The 21,873-nt window shown below is 31.1% G+C and overlaps 3 protein-coding genes across 3 annotated transcripts; 2 read left to right on the plus strand and 1 right to left on the minus strand.

Moving 5' to 3' along the window:
• The first annotated feature begins 387 nt into the window (after positions 1 to 387).
• LOC114420032 lies at positions 388 to 2,408 on the plus strand. The gene has a single exon (XM_028385870.1). It carries the CDS (start codon positions 561 to 563, stop codon positions 1,821 to 1,823), a length of 1,263 nt encoding a protein of 420 aa, XP_028241671.1. The 5' UTR covers positions 388 to 560; the 3' UTR covers positions 1,824 to 2,408.
• Positions 2,409 to 12,998: 10,590 nt separating this feature from the next.
• Positions 12,999 to 16,002, minus strand: LOC114420078 (UDP-glucuronic acid decarboxylase 2-like). The gene is made up of 7 exons (XM_028385930.1): positions 15,262 to 16,002; positions 14,983 to 15,130; positions 14,630 to 14,709; positions 14,433 to 14,516; positions 14,225 to 14,299; positions 13,566 to 13,658; positions 12,999 to 13,416 (listed from the first exon to the last, which is right to left on the minus strand). Exons 1-7 carry the CDS (start codon positions 15,817 to 15,819, stop codon positions 13,189 to 13,191), a joined length of 1,266 nt encoding a protein of 421 aa, XP_028241731.1. The 5' UTR covers positions 15,820 to 16,002; the 3' UTR covers positions 12,999 to 13,188.
• A 3,056-nt stretch (positions 16,003 to 19,058) lies between these two features.
• Positions 19,059 to 19,999, plus strand: LOC114420033. The gene has a single exon (XM_028385871.1). It carries the CDS (start codon positions 19,212 to 19,214, stop codon positions 19,575 to 19,577), a length of 366 nt encoding a protein of 121 aa, XP_028241672.1. The 5' UTR covers positions 19,059 to 19,211; the 3' UTR covers positions 19,578 to 19,999.
• Positions 20,000 to 21,873: the final 1,874 nt, after the last annotated feature.

Raw genomic sequence — 21,873 nt, forward strand, 5'->3', positions numbered from 1 at the left:
AATGAAAGTAAAAATAATATCCTAATCCGTTAATAAAATTGTTTTTGTTTCAAACCTAATTTTACAACAGATTTAGAAACATGCTCAAGATTGATAGATAGAATTTGTTTGATTCTTGAAATGTGGTAGTACCAAATCCAACACAGATTCACTAAAAAAACAAGAAATGTGATGTTTCTTGAAAAGAGGATTGACATAAACGTAAGTAAGGATCGACAATAGAACACGCACAAATACATATATTTTGATTTTTAGGTGAAAAAATATTTTTGAGATAATAGTAATTTTGTTTTTATTTTTATTTAGCTTTTTTATCCGTTAGATTTATGTATGAAGAAACAGGAAATAATGTGTATATAAATATTGTAGACAAGGTTAGGAGGTGTGAAGGAATCTGTGGCGAAAGTAATATTAGATTTAGATTAGGGTGAAAGTGAAAGAATATAATAATAGTAGAAGTAGGGGCTTGGTTTGTCTTTTTAATACATGACCCAAGTCAGTCTTCCACGTGCTCCTGGGGAGTCTCTCCCTCTTTTCTCTGTCTTTGAATTTGGATTTGCATGGAAGCCATGAAAGGAGCAAGAGTTGGCGTGGGCGAGGACCACGACATGCCTGACGGTATGCAATGCAGCGACCACCCTTACAGAAACAACCCTGGCGGGATCTGCGCCTTCTGCCTCCAAGACAAACTCGGCAAGCTTGTTTCCTCTTCTTTCCCTCTCCCTATCCTTCCTCCTTCTTCCCCTTCTTTCAGATCCCACCTCCCACCCTCTTCCCTCACCCCCGCTGCCTCCTCAGCTCCCGCTCCTTCTTCTTCCTCTTCCTCCTCCCTCCCCATCAACAACCCCACCGATTATCAATACTACCCTCGCAGAACTCGCCTCCCTTTTCTCTTGCCCAAGAAGAAGAAGAAGAAGCCCCCTTCAGCAACCTCCGATAATATCGTTCTCAAGCGCAGCAAATCCACCGCCACTCCCCGAAGGAACCACTCCTTGGTCGTCGACGACGATGACGACGACGAGTTTGCCATTGGGGGTTTTAGTCCCAGGAAGAGAAACGGCTTTTGGTCTTTTCTCTATCTCTCTTCCAAATCATCCAAAAAACTCAACTCCAAGAGCTTCAGAGACCACAACCCTCCAAGGATCTCTACCATTAACTCAGCTCCGGGAAGTTCTAGTTCTGTCAAGCTTAAAGATAAGCGTTGCTCTGGTTCTTCTCTCAAGACTGACATTGTTGTCGAACAAGATAACACTAACAGTCCCAACACCGCTTCTGCCTCTGCTTCTTCTTTTGAGCGCAAGGTTTCGAGATCTAGATCTGTTGGGTGTGGCAGCAGAAGCTTCTCTGGGGACTTCTTCGAGAGAATCTCTACTGGGTTTGGAGATTGCACTCTCAGGAGGGTGGAATCTCAGCGTGAAGGTAAGCCTAAGGGGATTGGTGGTGGCTCCTCCGCCGTGAGCCGCGGCGGCGAACACCACCACCACCACCATTGCATGAAAGAGAGGGTCCGGTGTGGAGGGTTGTTTAGTGGGTTCATGATGACTTCGTCTTCTTCATCCTCGTCTTCTTCCTCGTATTGGGTTTCTTCTTCTGCTGATGATGCTGCTGCTGCTGCTGCTGTGAATGGCAAATCGGCCACTGTAGCACTCTCTCATAACAGAGGTAGGAGTTGGGGTTGGGCTTTTGCGAGTCCCATGAGGGCTTTCAGCGGTAAACCTTCTTCTAAAGAGAGTAACCGAAGGGATATTATTAGAGGTGCCAGTGATAAGAATGCCACGCCAAATTTATCTGCTATACCTTCCTTGCTTGCTGTCAGAGGCTGAGAACTGAGAAGAACACAAGGAGCAAAGAAGAAAAAGAAAAACCATTCGAGGGCTTTAACTTGGTCTATTATACACATTAGTACTATGATGTTAATTACTGTTTATTACTATTATTACTACTTTGTTTATCATGTGGATGGGTTTTAATTTAATTTTCTTCATTAGTAATCTAATACTTTCAAGTTCATTCCTTTTATTCTCTATACCGCTTTGTGAATTATGATCAGCTATGGGCAATTCTCTGGGAAATCAGAATCCTTGCTGGTGGCAGTGAATGGAGTGTGTTCGAAAAGAGGGAAATTTCGAGGAGAAAATCTCGATGCATTGCATTCTCTGTCATCACGTGGCTTGTTTGAACTATGACACTGGTTTGTGATTTTTGTAGTGTCCTTCTTGTAATTGCACATTGTGATGTTACGCCAAAGACATGTAATTTTTATTTGCCACAAAATCACTATTCACATGCATACACATGTTTGGGGTGGTGTAGCCACAATAGGGAATATCTTTAGAATCACTCTGAGCTATATGTTATGTGTTCTATGCATTTTAATAAGTTGTTAATCAATAATGATGTATATTTAACTTGTGATTATTAATCTATTGTACTTTAGCTTCCGAAAATTTCTCCTCATTTAATTTACAAGAGTTCCTTAACTGGTCAAATGCAACATGGTTGGAGTCAGATGTGGTCCCTGGTCGGGGATTGGTAGTATTGAAATTGAAGAAGTAGATCTTGTAAAAGTCATAGTAGAGCGTAGCATTTATTCAAAAGTGTTATAGTTTGCACCTAATTGACAGCGCTAGCTAGTAATTGTTTAACGCATTTATCTCTCGAGTATTCCATTTGCATAGTTGTATAGAAATCCAGCGGTTTATCATGTGCCTGAGAAGTCCGAACAGAATAATGGTTACACGGTGATGTAATTGATGCATTTTAGAACGATAAACTACTTAATTAAGTATCTTTATCGACGTGAACCGGAATAATTTATAGGAATACCAGTCAAGGTTGGGAAAAGAGTGTTACTCTATTAACAGCTACATAACCTGAATAATCGTCCCCTATTCGCGTAAAATGTCTAGGAATCCCAATGCGCAACATTTAGCATTTCCGTAACTCATTAAATATACATCAGTTGTTGTAAAGAAAAATCATATTTGCCCAATAAATATATAATGCTGTACAATTTAGTATATGAATAAAAGAGACTGGAAAAAAAATAGAGAAAAATGTAAAATAAGTACAATGACCAAAAAAAAGTCTGTGAATTGAGTAATTTTACTGTATGGATACAAAATAATATTTTTTGTGCTAGTAGTTAGTGTACATAAATAATGCTGAAATAGTGGAGAATTGGAGATGTCAGTCCACCTTTACCGGAACACGGGAGTAAGGATAATTAAGTTTTAACACTAGACGACCGTTGTAGATACTAAAAAAATATAGGGGGTGCAGTTTTATGAAATAAATAAAAAAATGTTTTATTGAAAATCCAATTAAAGTTATATTAAAAATTTGAGTTTGATTTTGATGTTTTATTGGTACAAAAAAGTTATACTGTGAATCAATTCAAAATTATCCTGGATATATTTTTTTAAAGAAATTATTATAAAATATAATTTTGTATTTTATGTCAAGTTAAATTTTAAAAATTAAGATAAAAATGTATTGGTAACTCTTTAGTAAAAAAAATTCATTTTTATTCCTTAATTGATATTTTTAAGTCCTAAGGACACCGATTAAAATTTACCAAAAATAATCTCATTGCAGAGAATTTTTTTTAAAAAAAAAAGTTTGACTAACAAATATGTTAACAATTTAATAAACATTTTTTTTATTAAAAATATTCTATAAATGAATTAGAAAACATGGTAAAAATGCGTTAATAATAGTTTTTAATAAAATCTTTTCATTTTTAAATCCATAATCAATATCCTTAATATGAAAAATACATCAATTAATGTTGTGAAATTAACATAAACTATAATTTGTTTAGAAGTACAGGAGACGGAAAATAAAGAGAATAATATAATAGAGAGTTTCTGTTGTGTTTTCACAAATATGATATCACTGTATAACTACAAAACTATAATTCAAAGGTTATATATGATTTAACATATGAAGGTGTTGCTGTAAAAAGAAAACATACGAAGGTGAACCATAAATAGTTAGTTATAACATACGAGGAGGGAATATGAAATCACAAGAGGAATATGAACAACCAGTTTTAAATATATTCATAATATTTCTTTTTAGATGTTCATTATTTGACGTATGTGTCTCGTGAAAGGATAAATGTTACTAGGAAAAAACCTGGCGAAAACTAATGAAGAAAGAAAGGTACATTATTTTTTAACATGTTATCAGATATTGTGTCATTAAAAAGTTAGTCGAAAAGTTCAATGAAAAAAAACTATAGCAAAAGAGTACAAAATTTATTTATTTCTCAATCATAAAACTCAAACAATTATCTCTAAGACGACTAAACAGAATTTTATGTATTATTAGTATTAAAGATATAAGATTGATCTAGTGATAAAGGGAGAAGAAAATGAAGGAGAGATTCTTGAGTTTTAATCCTCTCACTAATAAAAATTAATGATATTAACATTTGCCGATTAAAAAACAACGATATTAATATTTGTCGATTAAAAAACAATCTTATATTAATTACTTCAAAGTTTTACTTGATAGATTTATTAGATTTTCATATGAACTAACTTGTTAAATACTTCATCAATTTCTAATTATAAGATATTATTGGCTAATTTATGCTTATTAAAAAAGTTGATTAATTTAGTTATTAATATTAAATTGTATGTAATTATATTAGTTTTCCAAAATTATTATTAACGCATTTTTTAAACTATTATTGTGAAGCATTTTTTTTAATAAGGTCACCAATAAATTATCCAGTGATTGAGATGCAGTAAATATAAATAAATTATTGGGTCTGGGACTTCTTGCTCAGCCCATCCAGAAAAAAAAATATTCAATATAGCAAATCAAAATTTATTACTAAGATTTTATACCAAATTTAGATTGATATTGAATTTAAGTAATAATGTTTGAGATGAACAAAATATAAACAAATATATAATTAAATACTGATGTTATATGACTAGGATAAGTTATAAAATCGTTGTTTATAGATAAAGACTCGGATTTATCATGCATAAGTAGATGGAATAAAAATATTTTGTTGATTTTGTTTCATTTTATCATGTTTAAAATAATTATTTTGGTAACCAAAAATAGTAGGAACTAGGAAGGGATAACACCCCTAATTTTACCAAGCAGGACACTTACTGGTGATATTGGAAGACTAGTAGCGATCTAGTGTACAAAATTACTTTATATACTTAAATCACAAGTAACTTTACCTATTTAAATAAGGGTTGTGTGTGAATGAAACCGGATACCCGTATCGTGTTATATCACCAAAGATTCTCACCCATCATTTTTTTTTACTCTTCTCCTTTCACAGCCTTACATTGCCTATTTTGGCCAGAAAATGGCAAAGCGAAACCATCTCTAGTACAATACAATTCCGACCAGAGTAGATGAACATTGAAACACACGAAAATCATGAAAATATAATTGAGTTTTTTCTCCACAAAATCAATAAAAAGTTGCTCTTGACAAAATTATGGTTTGAAAATAATGCTAAACAAATTTATCAAAGATAATGTTACGATAAAACGAAGTTCGTTTGGATGTAACAAACGTGATTATGAGCTCTTCAACATTTTTGTTTCAAACAAACCAGAACACTACAAGAATAACAAGACAATATGATAGTTAACGCATGATACAGCAAGTTTAAACAAAAGAAATGAAAAAATAAAAGAGGAAGAATGAGATAAAGGAAGAAGCCAATTGAGGAGATGAAGAGACAAAAAATTGTCCCTTAATTTATTGATTGACAAATTTTCAAGACTTGTTGTATAATGTTTCATCTTTCATTTTGTTACATCTCATGATTTTAAAATTTTCCAAGACAATATGATAGTTAAACAATTTTTTATATTGTTATCTCATCATAAATAGTTAAGTATAGTAAGTTTATTTATTCCTACAACAAATATTTTAAAAATAAATCAAATAATATTTTTTTATTAATTTACATTATAATATTTTACATTAATGATGCATAGAAATTATACTCTTTAAAATAATTATTTTTAAGAAATTCAAAATTTCATGTTTTACTAAATTATAACACCTAAAAACTAATACATGGATTAATTGAAGCAAGGTTTTTATAACTTAATCGGTGGTATAAAACATAAAAAATTTGTGCATACATATATATATATATATATATATATATATATATATATATATATATTTTTGACAACCATATAATCTCATTAAATTTAATTTAATTTGAAATATTAACTCGATATATATTACTACCTACTTTATTTTAGTATATAATTTAGTATTTGTGTTTTTAATTTGCATTGTTCTTAACAACACCTTACTTTTGTTCATTTTTAAATTTTTTAAAAGTATTGTAGGAAAAATAACAAAAATAGTCTCACAGAACATCAAAAAAATAAAATATAAAATGATTTGTTATAATCATTAATAAGGCTGAAAATAACTAGAAAAACAAAAAAATATATACATGTATATATTGATTTTAAAAATTATTTATAAAATATATTTTTTATCTTTATTAATGACTATAAAAAATCATTATATATGTAGAGAGAGAGGGAGAGAGATGGAAATGAATAAGGTTATTGCAAGAATAATTTTAAGTAAAGTTTTTTCATTCAATAATTCTTTGCATCTACTATTTTTTAAATATAAGTTTTAAATTATAAATTATTATTAAATAGATTAAGTTTATATTTTTTTAAATAACTGATATTTCATTGAATAAATTTAATTTTACGTATGATATATATATATATATATATATATATATATATTTAAAATGTAAGTAAATATTAATAATGTAATTTTATTACTATAAGTATTTAATGGTTGAATTAATAAAATTTAATTAGTACTCATATAAATAAAGATTAAGTGAATCCTTGAACGTAAATCAAATATACCGTACTCATCGCTATGCTGCAAGGTCATGCTTTAAATTTGAGTAAATTACATATTTCTGCTCGAGATTTAAAAAAATTACAAATTTTTTTTTTATAAAAAAACATACACATAATTTTCTTAAGTTTGAAAAAGTTACATATGTGTCTTCTGATGTTTAATAAAATTATATACGTTTTTATTCTATTTTTTAAACTTATATGAACTCCTTAAATATCATCTAAACATTTGACAATAATAAATTATGTGTGTTAACAATTTCCATTAAAAAAATGATTTTCAATCTCATAAATATAGAGATGTTCAATTTTTTTTTTATTTTTTATCCTCTTAAAATTTAAATTTGTTACTTTTTGTCTAGAATTAGGTTTGACACATCCTAACATATACGTTGTTATAGAAAATGTAAATTATACATATAAGCGATCTAAAAAACATTGAAAATCAAACACTTTCTACAATAATATATAAGTAGATTTGGATTACTCATCCGGACCAAAAAGTAACAAATTTAAATTTTGTGAGTATGAAAAATAATTTTTTTTTACAGTAACAGATTTTGAATATTTCCATATTTATGAATACGAAAAAATATGTTTTTTTAATCAAAATTGTCAATACATATAATTTGTTATCATAAAATATTTATGACATTTAAGTTGTTGGTATAAGTTTAAAAAATATAAAAAAAAATATGTATAATTTCCTTAAACCTTATGAGAGACACGTGTAAGTTTTACAAGAGGAGAAAAGACATTTATAAAAAAAATCATTTATAATTTTCTTAAATTTTAGGAGAGAAGAGACATATATAATTTATTCTTTAAAGTTAAATTAAGTCCAGCTAATTTAATTTTTTGGTGAAGCATGCGTAGCGTAGTGGGCATGCTTCAGTCCGATCCTAAGGTTGATCTAGTCTTGAGATTCAGGACAAACAAAACATTGCACCTTTCTTCCTTGTATGTCTCATGAAAATTAAAGTACTTTTTGTTTTCATTGTAACTTAAAGATTAGTGTTTTCATCATATCTTTTGATAAATCCAGACGAAAAACTCTAAACAACGTAAGAATCAAGCGATTAGTCATCTCAACCGATTTTATTACACTAATTCGAATGGCATAGGCCTACGGGCTTGTCCTCTACGTTTACTTGTTGAACTAATGGGACTAGCAATTCGCAACCATGCTTTTCTCACTTCTTAAGCTTCTATGACAAAAAGTATAATTATTTGAGGGTCCATGGGTCCACAATTATTTTCTGTTTTCTCAAATTTGGGCTCCGCTACATAACATGCCTTACAGATTCAGTGCTTGCTTTTTCTAACATCTTTTCTTGCTAATGGTACTATCTTTGTTTCTTTTTAACTGCCATTTTAAAATTCACCCTACATTTTTAAATATGATCAATTAATTGTTTTTTCAAATTTTTATTTTTTAGAGTATGTCCAAAGAAAGAAACTTAATTCATTTTAAAATTAATTTTCTAAGAGTGTAATATATTCTAAATTTAATTAAGTTTTCAAAAGTGTATTAAACGCAAATAATGTTAGAATAAAAATAAGAAAAATGATGCAAAAAAAAAAACTTTCATATATGTAGGTCCAACCGTCCAAGAGACAATAGTTCTTTGTCCTTGGAGGAGTGATTTGTACTAAATGACATAAGCTTGTAATATTTGAAAACTGAATCATAATTGAACTGTTCATTGCTTTGAATTAATCCGACCAACTCAATAAGTGCAACCGAACTTTGTTGATTCTAGTTGATTTATATACCTAGTATAGAATTGAAGGACCATTCAATTGTCTGATATTCACGATAATAAAATAGGCTTTCTGCATTGACAATTTATATTGATATTGATCACTGGAAAATTGATGTGGTATGTAAAATAGTGGTAATTTTGTAACAGGGGGCGCTAACAACATAATTTTTAATATTTTGTAAAAAAAATAAACATAATTTTTAATAAATTATTTCTACATATGGTTAATTTTTTCAAATGTATGCAACCTACTAAGTTTGAATCCCGAAGCATCGATGCTGATGTTAATATGTATGATCGACTAAATCACATGCATTGTGATATTGGTGTAGAGACCTTTTGAAGAAGTTGGTGTTGACATGATTAATGATAAGATGAATAAATAAATATGAATGATCAACTAGATGACATGATGTATGAATGTAAAAAATAATTGAAGTTTAAAACCTTTTTGTTTTGGATTAAAAAAGTAAAATATATAATGAAATATGAAGGAAATAAGTTAGAAAGATAAAAATGAAAAAGAAATAGAATATAAAATATATGCTGATTGGATATATATAAAGAAGAATAAAAAAAAATTATCTCTACTTGTTTGGATTAGTAAAAGAAAAAATTAAAATGAATAGATAATTTGTACTGAGAATATTTAAATAAATAAAAGTAGTAAAAATATACTTTCTGCTTCATTATTTTTCTTAAGATAAATTATTATTATTTAAATTTTTTATAAAAATGATTTAATTTTTAAGAAACTAGAAAGAACAAAAAAAAAATTATTTCCTACCGATTTCATGCATGCCAATTGGAAAACTGTTTTTTCCTATGAGTTTCATTTTTTTCCATCTTTCGTATTTCTCCTCTCAAACAAATATTGGAAATTTTGTTTAAAAATTCTATATTATGATTTACTACAATTTGTTTAATATTAAATTCAATGAAAATTAACTTTTTACCCGACAAGTTTTTTCAGATAGGGTATGTAAACTCACAAGTCGACTCGTTAATTATTTGCTGAAATGTTTTGTTCTGAAACCTTTTGTTGATTGAGTGTTTGTTTGTTACCTCCTTGGTTTGTTCATGGAACTTCACACACACAGCGACAACTTTGTTGCACTCCTTTTCCATCTTTGGTTCAAACACAATATTGCAGCTGAGATGAAGATCAAGCTGTCTTTAACCGAAACACCGCTGCATCATCCTTCTCAATTCCAATCATGACGATGGTGTGTGAGCACCGTCAATAACAATATCTGTTCCTAACTGCAACCAGATACGGGGTATTGGTGGTTACAAATAGTTACTTTTCAGATTCATAATTTCGTAGCTACTTTTTTATTTTCACTTTTGGAACATGCTATATACGAATTTTTTTTTGTCTTGTCAGTAACAGAAACGACAAAATCAACTTTTAATTGTTTTATTTTAATTTTATCCCCCAAAAGAAAAAAAAAATGAATACCTCTAGTTTTAAGAATAAGAAAAAGATGAATAACAAGTTTCTATGGTGCTTTTAGCTTAGTTTTGTTCTTTCGTTTCGGGTACTTGCCCCCCTTCTGTTGCATTTAACAAAAAAAGAATAACAAGCCAAAAAATTAAATATTCTCTATGTATAATACATCAGTATTGTATAGATAGATAGGCAGAAACTAAAGATAGCGCTGCCATGCATAGAAATACAATAAAAACATAATAAGAAGCATAACCTAGTCCTCACTGTTTTTAGCTTTAAAGTACTTTTTAGGGTGCATCGGAAATAGTTTAACTTAAACATACTTCAACAAAACCCGTTTTTTTGGATAAAAGAAAAACCCAATTTTTTTGGAACAACAACACAAGGTTACCCCACCAAACCAAACCAAATCCTAAGTAAAATTTGGTCATGTCATGGTATCCAGCAGCTCCTCTAGGCTCTAGTGGGGTGATCTGAGCAACTTCCGCCGGAGCTCTACCGGGTCAATTTCAGTGGTATTGTTAATGGGCCTGTAGCAACCTGTTACTGGATCTGGGGCCCAATCATTTAGTAGGCTTTTGAACTATCTCTTGTTACAGGCTTCTCTTCTACACCTCCCACGATTCCACTCCTACGCCCAATATTACCCAATCCAACTCTCACCGAAACATCAGACGCCACTGCGTAACCTCGCCTATTAAATATCAATAATATAAGAGCAAAGTGTTGCAAACGTTAAAATTTACACTTGATCAAAATTAAACTTCATATGATAACACCATCATATCGATCACAATTCACAAACGTCAAATTGTCAATTTAAGTATAATAAAATAACGATAATAACTTATTATTAAACAACATATGATGAATATTAGCGATCGTGCTAAATTGGTTAATAACTTATTATTAAACAATATATATATTTTAATGACTATGACGATAAGCATGCGAATCCACTTTCCAATGATGTGCATGGTTCAAGTCAAGTCACATGCACATCTGGCTGAACATTGGTTAAAAGATTATTTAAAACTACTATAAGTAAGTTTTCAACATGAGTTTTAATTTACACAGTAAATTTGAAATAAGAAAAGACAGGTTGAGGAAGTTATATCTAACGTTGCCTTCCAAGAAATTAAGATAATATTTTCAATTATCAAATCAGATACTCCTGTACATGTGTGGCTACGATTATAGTTTTTAGTTTAAGTTCAGCTTAATATTTCATACTCATCAAGATTAGCAAAGGAAACGGCGATTTTATTTTCTCTGCGAGACGCGCGCATAACTAAAAAAACAGTAAAATAGTTCGATCTCTGTATGTGAGACTGTGAGAGTTTTAAACGATAAAGTTATGTGAAAATTTTAATTTATCACTTTGGATAAATATCAAAATCAAATAGATACAACTTGAAGAAATTTATAAAAATTCTGCAAAAAAGAGAAATTTATAAAAATATATTAAAAAATTATCAAAATAAACGGCGATTACTTTCATTGCTACCCGCACAACTAACAAGAAAAATAGTTCTTTGCATATATCAATTAGGTTCATTTCTAAATTATAAATATTTTCTTATCACCAATGCGAAAGTTTAATTCATTTCCGCCAACACAACAAGGTTCGCACGACATAATAATTCACATATGGTTTATTTTGCATTACTTCTCAAATTCAACGCAACCATGACAAGGATTGAAATGATAAAAATAAAATCGGGCCACCTACATGATTTGGACATCTTTCCAATCTTATCTACTGCTATCTACTGTATTTAAAGAGATGGAGATGTTTTTTTAGTCATTAAGTCTATCGATAGCCTAAAATTTAAAAATATAGTACACTGACGGTTGTGTCTAAAGTGATCCGAAATCCCCATTCAATTTACCAAGAAAAGATATAAATCATAAATGTATAATTTAAAAAGAAATAAAAAATGCAAAAAGTGTAACAATATATTAATTATAAGGAGACAAATATGCGTTAAGATAAGATGAATTAACTCGTTGAAATGCAATATATTTAGCCATATTTATAATTAATTCGGGAGTGATTTGTTTGTTCTAAAGTGTGTTAAGTGTAAAAAATATGTACAGAAATTTTGTAGATATTTTATATTTTATTTTAGTTTTTGTTTCTCTAAAATTTTGTTTTAGTTTGTGATAATTTCCCTCTTCATTTGTTAGTTAATTAGTCCTTTAATTTTCGCTTATGTATTTGTAGGAATATTTGGAAGGTTTAAATAAATATTTACAGTTTGTGTTGGCACGTAAAGTCATTATGTTTGCCAGCCTAGAATGAATATATTTTGGACATGCAATTCAACTTGTTTGCATGCACGTGTAACAATTAATTTATGTGGCCACAGAATGTTAATGAAGAAAATGTGCATTTTCATCAATTATGTGGCTACATGATCATGTCACATGAGTTTATTAAAATCAGTCTTCTAATATTATACCGTGTGTGGTGCTATGCAAAATGGCCTACGTGATTTGGAATCTCTTACGTTACATGGACTTAAATCCAATCTGTACAATATAATGAATAAGATTAAGCCCATATATATATATATAAAGGCAACTCCTTTGTATTAAAGTTATATGAATACACACTAAGGTTGTAAAGTATATATAATCTCTCACAGGGCTTTGAACTCCTAGCCACATATTTCAACCGATGTCTAGCCCTCTGGAGATATTTATCAAATAATTAATTTTATGATTAGTATTGGGTGTCCATATATTTTTCCCATCTAATAAAATCTTGGTACTTGAGATAAAGTAAATCAGAAGAACTGTACAAAAGAAGAAGAGGAAAAACCTCAGTATATGATTGCAAAACACATATACAAATACAACAAAAAAAATGTACCTTCTTCTATTGGTAGGTATGCTGTTTATTTCGCTGTCAGAGGTATAGTATATATAAATCTCACTGAATGCCTAATATATAGATATCTAATGTAATTCAAAATGAGCTACTCAAGCCAAATTTTGTTATATATATAATGTTTATTTTTGCTAACTTTTAATTCTCTTTTCTACCTCACATAGTTTTTATATTAATCTATGCTGCTTCGGATGCACCTTTGCCGCCAGTGAGTTTTGAGTCACCAAACAATCTTTGCCGGAAATCAGAGACCATCAGAGGAAGTCCCTCACGGAGGGACACAGTGGGCTGCCAACCAAGAAGCTCCTTCGCTTTGGAGATGTCGGGCTTCCTCTTATGTGGGTCATCTTCTGTGTTAGGTCTAAACTCTATCTTCGCATTTGGGTCTATAGTCTCTTGCACCACCTGCACAAACAAAGAAATATCACTGTTTAGTTGTTTTTTATTTATGTTATCTTCTTGTGATTATATATTTATATGGAATTAATGGGACTTAAATTTGCATGCACATGCATTATGTTGATGGCAGTTAAGTACAGAGAAAAATAGAGTACCTGAGCCAGTTCAAGCATGGTGAATTCACCAGGGTTGCCGAGATTGAAAGGACCAACATGCTCACCTTCCATCAGCCGCATTAAGCCTTCTACCTGTCATATAGAGTAGAGAGAGGTTCACGTTAATCATTTTCATCGCTCTCTACTCTCTAGGCCATTCAGATTATGTATACCGAGATAACTTAAGTTAGGGCGAGAGTGGAGAGATTCAGAATTCATCAAAACCAGAAGTCTACACCACAGTTCAAATAGTCTTTTAGACAATCAAGTTTATTAATATATAATACGAATACGATGGTATATATTATTTAAAGTATGTTGAAATTTGAGTATCATCAAATGTTAAAATTACTTGCTAATGAATGGTGGATAGCCATTTTGGAATAACGTATCTGAAATATAAAAGGAATGAGTTTCAATATTCGTATTACAATACCCTAAAAAAAAAATAATCGTATTACAATATTAATTTATTTTATATTTATTTCTTTTCTCTTTTTGTCTATTTCCTAATTTTTGAAAATGTTGTGGAGAAAGGAGAGAGTAAAAACAACGTTACTCAAATTAAATTATATTACCTTTTATGTTACCTATTTAATGAATATTCCCATTATTTTCTTGATAGTCAGAAAAGCTGCATATGCTATGAAAAAATTTACCAGGTCTGAGACATATTGAAAGCTTCGTGTCTGCTTTCCATCGCCATAAACAGTCAATGGCTCCTTCCTCAAAGCCTGCATAGATTTAAAATGGCTGGCATAATAAGTTAAATGTACGACAACAGTGAGCAGAGTAAGAATACCCAATAAATAACCTCCCAAAAAGGGGAAAAAAAATTAACTAGAAAAGCATATGCCAAAGCATTACCTGAGCGACGAAGTTACTGACTACACGCCCATCATCAAGGCACATTCTCGGTCCATAAGTGTTGAAGATTCGAGCAATCCTTACCTACGCAACATTTACGTTTAAGCTCTTAATTTGCATTTCTGCAGCCACATTTAATACGTACCATGGCATATACTTTTAAACGAAGATGTGGTGTGTAATTGTGAAGAACCAACCTCAATACCAGCACCTCTGTGATAATCCATTGCCAAAGTCTCTGCAGTGCGCTTTCCCTCGTCATAACAGCTCCTTACACCTACGTACACCAGTACCATGCAATTAATGCAAGTCCATCAAATATATAAACACAAATTATATTTATTCAATGACAAAGAGAGATGAAAAGGAGCAAAGAAAAATATGGAATGACATATATAAATAACATACGTAACGAAAAGAGATTTAAAAAATTGTTAATTATAGTAAAAAAGTTTCTTAGCGTATAAACAATGCATGCATGTCTGATAAAAAAAAAGGTGCAAGATTTGAAAGAGTATTTAAATTAAAATACATACAGAACATTACGTACCAATGGGATTAACGTTTCCCCAGTAGGTCTCAGCCTGAGGGTGCTGAAGTGGATCACCGTAAACCTCACTGGTGCTACTAATCAGAAAACGAGCACCCACTCTCTTTGCCAATCCCAACATGTTGAGCGTGCCCACCACATTTGTCTTGTGCACACTCCAAAACAAGATAAGAATCAAGGATTCCAATATCAACCAATCCAATTCGTCAATAAATTAATACAAAGAAAGAAAAGTTGTAAAAAATATAGAAAATAAAAAAGAAAGTGAAGGAAGGATATGATTGTCTTGACGGGGTTGAACTTGTAATGGACAGGAGAAGCGGGGCAAGCCAAGTGGTAGATCTGGTCAACCTCGAGAAGGATGGGTTCAACGACGTCGTGGCGAATGAGTTCGAAGTTTGGGTTCCCCATGTGGTGCAGCACGTTCTCTTTCCTTCCCGTGAACAAGTTATCTACCACGATCACGCTGTCGCCCCTTTCAATCAGACGGTCCACCAGATGGCTTCCAACGAAACCGGCTCCACCGGTCACCAGGACCCTCTTCTGCTTCTTGCCTCTCACCCCGAGAGGGACCCTTCCCTTCTTCTCCTGAGTCGTCGACCCTTCCAACAGCACCCGCCGAGTCGGCAGAGCCAACTCGGTCTCGAGGAACGAGTCGTGAGGAGCCGACACTATGGATCGAGAAGGGAGGAGCTGGAAGAAGACGCTGGCAATGGCCACGCCCACGAGCAGGAACGGCACGCGCTCGCGAAACATGTAACCGATGCGGTTCGTTGATTTTGGCGGTGAATCTGAGGTGCGGTTAGGGAGATCTGGTGTTTGTGTTCTATGAATCATTTTGGAGTGTTTGTGTTTTGTGTTCTATGAATGATGAAAATTGGCTTTATAATCGCTCCAACATGCATATGCATGCGCGGAATTGGTGGTTTCCATTTCCCCCCTTTTTTGGTTTCCTTTTTTAATACAAGCAAAGCGAGTCCACCACTAGCTAAAACGTACGCTTCATGCAAGCCAAGTGGCATGTGTTCACCAATATGCCCATGATGATATTTCTTGCATCCATACAAACATTAGTTAATTCTTACTCTATTATTTTATCATAAATGTTAACCATAATCTTTCATAATTAATATTATATAACGTCTACTTTTAGTTTCAAATATAAGTACTTGATTAAGTTTTTACAAATAAATCTTACGAGAAAAGGAAGAAGAAGAAAGAAGTTTAAAGGATGTAAGATTATTTAGCGTTGAGAACTAAATCGAATTTGTTTATTTGATTTTGTTATAATCAGCCTAATTTAATTAAGATGATTTGATTTGCACACTGTTATATATATCTGCACTTGGATTCAGACTTTTTTTTCTGATGTTACTTTCCAATCTGTATGATCTTGGTCCTTAAAACACTAAATTTGTTTGATAAAAATTTCAAATAAATGCATGTTGTTTATGAAAAGCGTTGGATCCAAACTGCACCAGCTTCTGTTCATTTTTGAACTTCAGAGGATCCACATCCTAAGAAAATTGGTTCTGAATTCTAGAGCCTGGCCAGTTAATTAACAGAATAATGACCCTTACATCAGGAAATATGTTCGTGTTTAATTTAAAAAAAAAATAATGTATTTCAACTAAGGGAGTGGAAGAAGTGTTGAATGTTAATGGCTGGATATATATACCACCGGCACTAGACAGTGGTGGTGTGTGGCGAGTATACCATATCTGGTTGTAGCATTAAATATTTTCAGATGCATTGTTTCATTCCTAGTAGCAAAAATATCTTATACACCCCCAAAAATGCAAGTTAATATATTATATTTATTAACCTTTTAGTTTATATAATTAAATTTTATAATAAATATCTATTTTAATATATAAATTACATTATTATTAAAATTTATAACAAATAAATATATTTAAATATATAAAAGTTATAAAACATATTTAAAAATTTGAATTATAATATATAAAATTGTCAAATATATTATGAAATTCATTTAATATTTTTTAAGTTATTAATTCAAAGTGAAAAGTTGGGTAGATTGCTTAAAATAATAGAAATGGGCAACATTACAAAAAGTAAGTTGGAGTATTATAATTTCCAACTTATAAGAGTTTCTTTATTGAAGTTAGCTTTATAGATGAGTTGCTTATAAAGTGTTGCTATTTGAACTCCCATCGATGTTCGTTAGCTTTTGTTCAATCACCATCTTATTTTTAACAAAGACTTTTAATTGAAAAACGTTTAGTTAAAAATCTCAGTTTTAGTTATTAATATGGAGTACTTTGTAGTTTGTACGTAGTTTTCAAATCCACACTTCATGATTTATAAACAGACTTGGTAGATCAAAGTGATTTAATAGAGCTTTAATTGTGTGTATTAAGCGCAACAATTATTTGGTTAAAAGGAGGCACAAATATAATGGATCTCAAGAGGTTTAATTTTATATGTTGATTAATCCTCTAACATTATTAATTTTTTTATTTATAAATATTAGTGGTTAAAATATTAATTTTCGATAGCAGGAAGGATCAAACTCCCAACATACCTCTCCTTCCTTTCCCCCTTAATCATCAAATCCAACTTATATCTCCTCTAAGGATATTAATTATAGAGTTTTTATGGTGCCCAAAAATTATGAGAGTTTTGATACCGTTGTTTTTTTAACTAATAAAATTGTCATGTTATTTATCTTCTCATTAATTAGATAACTTTTTATTTTTTCAAATAAGTTTTTTAAAAAAATCTAAAGTTACAACTATTTTAATTTAAAAACCTGATTAAATATAAATTAGAATGATTGCTACGCTCAAGAAAAAGAGAATTGTGATTCTGTATCAATATTAATACACCGAAGGAGATTAGGGTTCATACTTTTAAACTTAAGTTTAATAAAAGTTTCATATTTATAATAGTTGTAATTTTAATTTTACAAAACTAATCAAGGACTAATTGAAAAAAAATATTTAATTAATGAGACAACATATGGCATGATAATTTTGTTGATTAAAAAAAAAAAACAGTATCAAAATCTTCACAATTTTTAGAGGTACCATAGAAATTCTCATTAATTGTAACATGAGTTGGTTGTTAAAAGTCTAGAAAGAAAACGGTTATCCCATGATATGTTAAGGGAAAAAAACAGAATTAACTCAAATGATAATTGTAATAGCATACACGATAAATGGTTTTACCCAGTCTTAATTACTCAATTAATACCTAAGTGTTAAGAGGTTTTTCTAGAGAAGAGTGTTAATGAAGCAAGACTTTAGATAACTTTAAAATGATTTAAACTTTAATATGTAAGAAAAGAAAATAAACGTTGCTTACCTATAAAAAAAATAAAAAAATACATGCATCTAAAGGCGCAAGGGCCAAGCCTAGTATACGTTCCATGACCTGGTTCTAAAGGCGAAGCTCCCTTCGGCCCAATTTCTAAAACCCTCACGTTTTTATTTCCTTATTTCTTAGAAGAGGATTACTTTATTTTATTAATAATCGTGTGAACAGTTTTTATATGCTATTCAATCATATATTAAGATCGGTAATTTTTATGATAATTATTTTAAAAGTTATATTTGTATACTTTTTAATTAATTGATAATGCAAAAATTTTAATACTAACAGTACATATAAAGTAATGGACAAAAAAAAAAAAACAGTGAATATGAAGTAAACTCCCCTTAAAAATACTAACATCTCATTTTCTAAAATTATTCTTTTGAGCATATTTTTTAATCGCTAAAAAAATCCTCTTAAAAAAACTAATTTAAAACATTACATAATATGGAACAAAGGAAGTAAAACATAGATAGAATGTTATAAAAAATTTAGTATTGTTATTCATTAAATACTTTAAGGTTTTAATTTTTTATTTATAATCTTTATAAGTTTATATTTATAAGGAATAAAATAAAAAAAATACATACTCACAGAAACTAAAAATAAATAAAATATCTTATAAAAACGGACATATAGATATTAAAATACAGAAACTAAAAATATATTAAAGTGATATTTGAATAAAGTTTTGTCAAGTGTGAAATTGGTAATTCTCGTGTTTCCCATTGGTCTGTCTTGGAAGCACATGGCAGGAAAGAGTAAGAAAAAAATAGAAACACGGGTCCCGAAGCATCCAACACATAGTATTTTAAAGAGCAAAAGAAAACTCAGAAATCCAAGCTTTGTTAGTGTCCCAGAAGAGAAAGAGAAAGAGAAAGCAGAGAGTGATGATACCAGAGAGACAACAAGGTGGAGGTGCGCCACACGGGATCCTCCTGGCTCTGGTGGTGGCAATCGTGCTCATAGTGCCCTTCTTCCTTGGGGATCAGGGCCAGGCCATAACGCAGGCATTATCGGACCTGCTAAGCCCATTCGGCCTACTCCTTCTGCCCATCCTTCTCCTTCTCACCATTCAGTTCCTCTCCTCCGATCGGGGCTCCTTCGTCTCCGCCCTCTTCTCCACCGGCGAACCCGACACCATCCACCGCCTCAGCGGCTCCCCCGTCGGCGTCGCACTCTTCCTCATCCTCATTCTCTTCCTCTTGTTCAACCGCCGCCTCTCCATCTTCGGCGGCGACGATTCCGATGACTGAAACCTTCTGGATCTGCCTCTCCTTTCTCGTTACCTTTTCTTTTCACACGTTCGTTGTACATCTACCTTTTTTTTTTTTTTAATTGCTTTTTTTCTTGCTGTTACATTTGAATTTCTGTTGAGTAAATAATAGTATTATTATTATATTTGTGGCACTGCTGGGGTTTCTTTTAAGATTGAAATGCGTGTTATTTGGAAAATAAAATTGAATTAGGGAAGGTAGAAGAAGTGTTGAGAAGATTTGAATTTGGACTTGAGATGTCGGTGCCATGACTTTCTGCTTAGTGCTTTGAAATGGTACTTTGCACGACGCGTGGGCACTGTGGTCCCCTTACTTCACATAAGTAATGTTATTTCTAAATTTTTATTTTACGTGTATCAGTCTATTTATGTATAAATGGGGAACTAGTAGTATTTACTTTCTATTTTAATTTTTTCACCCCCCTTGTTGATAACAAAAGACAGGTCACTGCTTGTGTAGGAATTAGAAACAAAAGATTATTTACTTTTTATTTTTATCTTTTTAATAGCATCTATAATGGCATAACATAATTATAGTTAAGAATTTCAACAATTTTATCAAATTCATGATTATTTATTTAAAGAATAACATTACCTATCAATCATATCACACTTTATTTATTGCTTCATTAGTGATCTACTTAAAATGTTGATCAAAATGAAATGAAGTAAAAAAAATAAAAATATATTCATTTTGATTCCGAAAGTGTAAAATAGTCACGAACAAGTTGATGGAAAGAGCATTGGAATGTGATTTTCTTTCACCCGATTTTCTGAGGCAGCTTTAAGCTTTCAATTTTGTGACACAGAAAAATATATGACTGGCTCCAACAATAGATAAACAAAAAAGGGTCCAGGCTATCAGGAGAGAATATTTCGGCTTGTCTCACTTCCACATTTTTTCACGATTGGCACTTAAGATCTCCTTAACTGTAGATCCTAGACGTTGGAACGTGGAGACAAATCCTACTTAATTTAATAATTCAAGAGGATTTGTATTTTTTAAAATAAAGAGAACAAGAAAGAAACAAATATTGAATAAAATATAATTATTTCGATACCCATTGATTTCTCCTGTGAATTTTTTTTTACTTGTCACCTAATCAGAAATTGATATGTACGTACACTAGGTTTGTTATTTTTAAAAATAATTACATCAAAAGTCACTATTGGCCTTAATACATTATTTTCAACAATCGGATTTTCGGCGAGACAAAATCAAAGGATCTATACGTAAATGTGCATGCAACTCTAACTCTCCCGTAACCTCTTAATAAGTTTAAAATCTTTTGCAACATTTTTGATGATTTTGTTGAATATACGTTACCGTTTTAAGCGGAAGAATATAATTGTAAACTAGCCGACATCTCATTTTCAATCCTTGTTAATTTCCTTCTGCTTTGGTTATGAAAAAGAAACATATTGATTCGAAGATATGGGATGTGTGCTGTAGCGTCACATGAAGTAGTATCAAGTTATACAAGTGTCAAGTGACAATGTGAATCTTGCTCATACAAAGATCCACAAAAGACGCTGACAAGTGTCTCCTTCTCATCTCATCATGTGATTGTATCGTGAAGGTGGAAATGGTTACTGCGTTTACAATGCTCGTACTAAGTTGACAGTATGAACAAGAATGTGACGGGATGAAGCAGAGACAAGATATGAGAGAATGGGTGTTTCTTGTGCCAAAATTTTTGTAATTTATCAACATTGTAAAATAAATCAGATTGCAAGTAAATTGGTTTCCGCCGTGGATATAGATTTACGGCTCAAAACACCTAAGATAGCTAGTGTCTGTCAGGTTATGCAAAGATTAGAGATGGTCATAATTTGCAGTCAAAAAGAGATGCTCATTATTCAAAAACATTCAGTGTCAAGTGTCAACGTATATTTCAGCAATCAAGGATGAAGCAATTAGCCATCACCAAGTTTCCGTAAAGCAACATCTTGTACTAAATGAAACCGAGTTAAACTAAATATGTTAACATTATACCAAATTTACATGAGTTCAATTAAATGCACTCACAGAATAACAGTTTACAAGTTTAGGTCCGTATTTTCTTAACAATTTCTTTCCAACACTCTCCTAAATGGTAAAAATCATATTTAAGTCTAAATTTGTAAGTTTCATCCTTCATTTGATAAATTTTATTCTCAGACTAGTAAAACTCATTCTATTTCTCAAACTAGTAAAACTCAAATGTTAACTAATAAAATGTGGAAAAAGAGTATTACAAAGTATATTATTAAACATTATAATTTTATACTTTTCT

Source organism: Glycine soja, chromosome 7 (genome assembly GCF_004193775.1).
Source record: "Glycine soja cultivar W05 chromosome 7, ASM419377v2, whole genome shotgun sequence".
Lineage (NCBI taxonomy): Eukaryota > Viridiplantae > Streptophyta > Magnoliopsida > Fabales > Fabaceae > Glycine > Glycine soja.